Raw genomic sequence first — 5,862 nt, forward strand, 5'->3', positions numbered from 1 at the left:
CGCCCTTCACCTCTCTCCCAATCAGCCTCATGTATTGAGTTCAGAGTGTGCAGCCAATTAAGCTGATGCGTGTCTGATTGGACGCAGGTGTGCTGCTCTGATGAGGATAATGATCGGCTAGAGTTTAAAAAAGCTCCACCGCTCACCCTGAACCATAGGCCTACTGTGAGTCAGTCAGGAAGACAGAGGGCAGCGATCAGTTTCACTTATGGAGGCCTTTCATTGTCAGGTTATCCTCCTTGTAGGACTCTGTGTTAGCTCCTCTTTTGCTTTCCCGTCCACACAAGATGCTTCGTTTCAGAGCCTTGCGAACACAGGCAGGTCAGAAATCGGGCAGCTGAAGTCTCCGGCTGAGGAACCGCAGCAGGTGAATACCATCAGAGTGACCTGTCATCCAGACTCATTGGAGATTGTTATCAAAGCCGATATGTTTGCGGTTGGAGCTCCTGTTGATGGTGACGAGATACGCCTTGGAGTAGAGACCAACAACCAGTACTGCAGAGCTACAGCGTCTTCAGCAGATGAGTACAGTATCAGTGTTGGACTTGTGGAGTGCGGCACCAGACACTGGGTAACTTTAAATATATTTCATTTCAAATCTGATTCATTAAAGCTTCTAGTTTTAAACACGTCTACTCTCCACAGGTAACTGAGGACTCTCTGATCTACACAAACCTCCTCATATACTCTCCTGAGGCTTCTCCATATGGTGTTGTTCGAATGGAGGAGGCTATAATTCCATTGAATGTCATTACGAAAGGTCTTTGTCTCTTTTTGTTTTTAAAGCTCACATTGTAAACATCTTTGAATGATGTCTGTCTTTTTTTAAATGCATTTTTCTGTTTCTTAGGAAGTACAGTTTGTCCAGTTCTTCACTCATGCCTACCTGGATCCCCTTCATGTCGACCCAGGCTGCAGTGGAAATGTTGCAGTTTAACTTGAGAATCATGACAAGTGGGTTTTGATAATTATCATGTTATGAGTTGTCATGTCTCTATTTGCACTTAGTACTTTTTTCTGTCCGTGTGCAGGTGACTGGCAGTACAAAAGAGGCTCTAATGTGTTTCATCTCGGTGAGCCCATCAGCATCGAGGCCTCTGTCAGAATTGGGCATCACGTGGCGCTCCGAGTGTTTGTGAGCAGCTGCGTGGCTACACTGAGCCCTGACATGCACTCCAGCCCCAGGCATGCCTTCATTGAAAATGGGTAAGGCTGCAAATTGCTAAATGGCAAAAAGTAAATTTTTTTCTGACCCTAGAGGGAGCTGTTTAATGTGTAAGGCTCTTCAAGTGGTTTAATTCAGACACGAGCAATGCTGACTCGAGTGACAGGTTAATAAAAGATCAGTCCTTTAGTGTCGTCTTCAAGTTAGCCATTAGCTAAGGCTAGCTGCAGTTTGCTTTTAATCTTTGGTATTCTAGTTCTTCCTTTCTGTGCCACAATTGGCAAAGGCACAGGTCAGATTTGTGCAGTTCTGACTCTAAAGAACTACTTCCAGAACTTGCCAATAGAGAGGCGAAGTCCCGGCCATCTACTTTCGACCCATGGGACCTTATTTCGGGAAAAATTGCGTATTGAAGTCAATGGAGAGAGAAAGATTATCTTTCAACCCCGTTTGAATTGTGCAATGAATTACACATATGACGTTTGTTAATCTTAAAAAATAATTTCCATGTCAAAAAAGTCAGTTTGTAGTAAAACTGTTGAAATATAAGACTATGAAATATACGCAACTAGAAAGACTACGAGTCCTGGTCACGCATGCTGGCTCTTAGGAATCAACTAACTCCCCTTGTGTGTACAGCTCTCAACGCGCCCAGACTTTGAGTGATTTCAGCTCTTTTAATACTTTTCTCATTCTGAAAGGAAGAAATTAAATGTGCCAACGTGACGCCCGTCTTGGTCTGTGACGCGAGAGGTAGTTCATTGAGCGGTTTCACACAAAAAAAATGTTACTTCACATTTTTACGACACACTTTTATTTTTTGACTTGCAAAATTATCTTTTAAATTGACAAACGTCTATGTGTAATCCATTGACTTCAATACATACTTTTTTAGAAATAAGGTCCCATGGGGTCCCCCGGAAAGGGAGAGACTTCGCCTCTCGATATGACTAGAAATGTTAGCGGTGGAGTTGCATTGTGGGTAATGTAGACTCTTGTTATAGTAGTCAATGAGTGCTAATTTAGTGTTGCACTTTTTGTTTTTCCTCATCATAGGTGCTTTGTTGACTCTCAGCTTCCAGGCTCAAGGTCTCAATTCTTAGCCAGGACACAGGATGACAAGCTCCACATGTCCATTGATGCCTTCAGATTTTATAATGAGGACAGAGGGGAGGTGAGGCTCTATTAAATTGCCTTAAACATGATTGTGTGTGCATGTTTCCCAACACCTCCTTTTCTCATAGCTCTACATCACATGTCACCTGTATGCTGTTCCAATAAATAGCACAGATGCAACAACCAAGGCGTGCACCTTTGTGAATGGAAGGTAAGTGAGATCCAGTCTAAAATATGTGAAATTACACAAAAAAACAAAGTATTGGTGCTGAATGTTTTTTATTTATCAGATGGCAGTCCGCTGATGGTAATGACTACTTTTGTGGGCAATGCAAAAGACCAATTGGAGTTGAGCAAACTCCCAGCAGCCCGAGCAAGTTTAGGCCTCGAGGGTTTGTGAAGCCAGAAGAGCGTGAACCCCTCTGGAGGAGTGGACTGAAGACCAGTACAGGTGGGGAGCTTGTAGAAACTTGTATGATGAATATTGGCTTCAGAATAGATGTCGTCATAATGATCAATTGTGACACATGTTTTGGCATAGGTTTTAGACGTGATGATGGCTGGGTAACTGAATTAACATGCATTGTGCTGGTTTGTGTTAGTGTGGGAACATCAGGCCAGAGTGGGACCGATGATGGTCTTGCCAGCCAAGCAGAAAAGCCGACCCATACCTGCAGAGGAGCCTTCTTCCATTCGTGATCAAATCAGCAGATCTACAATGTATGGCAGCCAGTGGAGGAGTGGAATAAACAGAGTTGGTAAGTCAATGCCGGTATTGAATTATTCTTTGTTCATTTGAAGCCTTTAACAATCTCTAAATTAAGATTAAAATGGCCCATAATGAAATCTTAATGTTGAATTGTTTTTCTGTCAAAGATCAGAGGAAAGGACTGCTTCCTGATTCATCATCGACCCAAAACCAGGTGGACGTTGTGACTTTAGCTTCTGAGCAGAATAAAGACGAAGAAGACAAAAGTGGAACAGAAAAAGGTAAAATGTGAAAGTCTTAACTCTTTTTTAAATGGCACTCTGCAATGCACCTTTTACATTAACACTTCTACGACTACAGATGAAGATGCTGAGGAAGTTCCTGAACTTCTAGAAAAAACCTCTCCTGAGGCCCACCTGCAGCCGAAGGCAGCGGTGCTGAACAGTACCAACACAGCGGCGCTCGATGAAGTCCTCCCAACTGCTGCTGTTAATGTGGCTGTGCCCCCACTGTCCAACACCACTGCAACAGAATCTGACCTTTCTGAAACAATGGACCGAAAGAGATAATAAATGATTCAAACTTTCATTTGTTTGCTTTTTAATGTTGCAATACACAAGGAAAACTGATGACCTGCTCACAGCTAAAAACAATTAAATGCAAACAATTGTTTCTTGAGCAAAAGTATTCCACATAACGGTAAACATTTAGGAGTGGACTCAAAATTGTAATTTGTCTTTTTCTTGGGCTTGTCTGCTAGAAACGGTACTACACCATGGCATTTATTTTCTGGGGTGTCATTTGCTTTAGTTGTAACGGCTGTATAAAGGTGATGTATTGGAGGTCAGCCAGTTTATATTTGAACTTCAGTTGCTGCAACAAAGCCTTTGTACATGAGTAGCCTCTTTAAAAAAGTATTTACCATGGGCTCCTGGCAATATAATGACCTTCACAAGATATAAACATGGTCTCATAACTTTGTGTCCATTGGGTTTTCTGACTGGAGACTGCATTTTAATAGAGTACCCAGAACTCTACTAGGGTAGTCAATATGTTTTAGAGGTACAATTAGTTTACAAAGCCTTGAGTTGTTACTTTAGCTTAGCAAATGTATTCACTCCTGTTTTTGTGACAATATGAATTTTTAGATAAGTATAGTTACAGATGCCATTATTTCAAGGCATCTGGGGGAAAAAACTGAAGCAAGACTTATTGACTCAATGCTATTCATGACATCACACATTTGTTTTTAGACTAAAATGCCTTGTGGAAGATGTAACTTCCTGGGATGTATTTTGGTCCCTGCAACAAAGTGCCTGTTGGGACTCAAAGCCAGAAACCAGTGAAGCTGTAAATGTGTCCGTTTTTGTTTCACTTTACAGTGGACTGGAACTGAATCGTACTCATATACCACATTAAAACCTACATGCTAAAAATAAACTTGAATAAAATAAAATGGGGCTGCATTTTAAATTGCTCTCCATTAACTGTAGTATATACTATTTCAACATTTATTGAAGCATCAGTGTAACCACTAGATGTAAACCCACATGTCAGGTGTGGGCCAATCACATGCAGGTATTTCGGTGTGACTGCAGCTTTAATTCTCATCAGTTAATGAGTAATTGCTTCCAGCTGTCCTCTCCATGTGATTAGTCTGCACTGGGAAGTATTTGACATTGAGAGTTTGAACCTTCCGCATCTTATTTAAATTCAGTATGGCTTAGATTTCCTAAATTATCACTTGTTCTACTTGTAGTGGTGTGTTTGCTTACTTGCTTCTGTTCTGTTCTGATAAAAGAGCACAATGGTGACGGCAGCTCGGCCAGCCTCTGTGCCATTCGAACTTTGAGAGATGGACCAATAGAAAACTGCTGCATTAGGGTTTGACACAGAAAGTCAAATCAGTGAACCACAATTCAATGAGGGATCCACTATCAGCGTACAATGCACAGAAGTGTCCATAATCATTGCGGTAAAGGCTGACTTCTTTAAAAATGGACGCCTTTTGTCTCCATGGGATTTTTCTTTGGGAGAAGTCAAGCATTCACAGAGCAGTCAGTGTCGACCTGTTGCTGCTGGTGACTCTGAATATTTATTTGAAGCTGGACTACAAGACTGTGGCTCCAAAGTCACTGTAAGTTGTTGATGATTAATAGGAGATGCTGTATATATAACTGTGGTTGCTTAAGTGGTAGTTTTGATTTGTTGTGTTTTCAGAAGTGTCCCTGATTTCAGTTATTTTGTATTCTCTATAGACATCTAAGGACTCTGTGATCTACTCAAACAAGCTGATAATCTTACTAGTCGTCGGGCAACATGGCATTAAAAGAACGACCCGTGCTGTTGTTCCTGTTTCCTGTCACTAAGAGGTGAGATGTTTTTATCGTGTTGTGCAGAGAATCTTTTTTGTGACTTCTTCTTCTCGGCTGACTTTGTTACCTTTCCGGGACAGGACAAAGTTTGATGGCAGTCACTCTCAGCAGCCGCCCCTCTCTCTTCCTGCTGTGTATTCAACAGGTGCTTTCTCTCTAAAGCTGATGACCGGTATGTGAGACCTATTCAGTGTTTCATTGAAGGTATTTTTTAAGTGTGCATGTAGTATGGTGGATGAAGTAGTCACACACTTTACCTCAAGGACCAGTGTGTAGGATATAGTGGCATCTAGCAGTGAAGTTACAGATTTGAACGGAAAACCCCTCACCTCTCAATTTCCAGGCATGTTGGAGAACTGGAGTTTTTTTTAAATATATAATTTATATACCTTTTTTAAAGGAATATCACCCACTAAAGACAATGTGTACATTCATTCTCAAATAATACATAAGCAGTGTAGTATTTCGCAGGGCAATTTTTTCTTTATTTTATTTAG

At 41.3% G+C, this 5,862-nt stretch overlaps 1 protein-coding gene and 1 pseudogene across 1 annotated transcript; both read left to right on the top strand.

Moving 5' to 3' along the window:
* The first annotated feature begins 201 nt into the window (after nucleotides 1–201).
* LOC117451716 (zona pellucida sperm-binding protein 3-like) lies at nucleotides 202–3,576 on the top strand (annotated as a pseudogene).
* Nucleotides 3,577–4,540: 964 nt separating this feature from the next.
* Nucleotides 4,541–5,622, top strand: LOC117451717 (zona pellucida sperm-binding protein 3-like). Its single transcript, XM_034090109.2, has 4 exons — nucleotides 4,541–4,576; nucleotides 4,858–5,127; nucleotides 5,249–5,357; nucleotides 5,439–5,622. The coding sequence occupies exons 1-4, from the start codon at nucleotides 4,541–4,543 to the stop codon at nucleotides 5,543–5,545; spliced, it is 522 nt and encodes a 173-aa protein (XP_033946000.2). The 3' UTR covers nucleotides 5,546–5,622.
* Nucleotides 5,623–5,862: the final 240 nt, after the last annotated feature.

This window comes from Pseudochaenichthys georgianus, chromosome 8, assembly GCF_902827115.2.
Source record: "Pseudochaenichthys georgianus chromosome 8, fPseGeo1.2, whole genome shotgun sequence".
NCBI lineage: Eukaryota > Metazoa > Chordata > Actinopteri > Perciformes > Channichthyidae > Pseudochaenichthys > Pseudochaenichthys georgianus.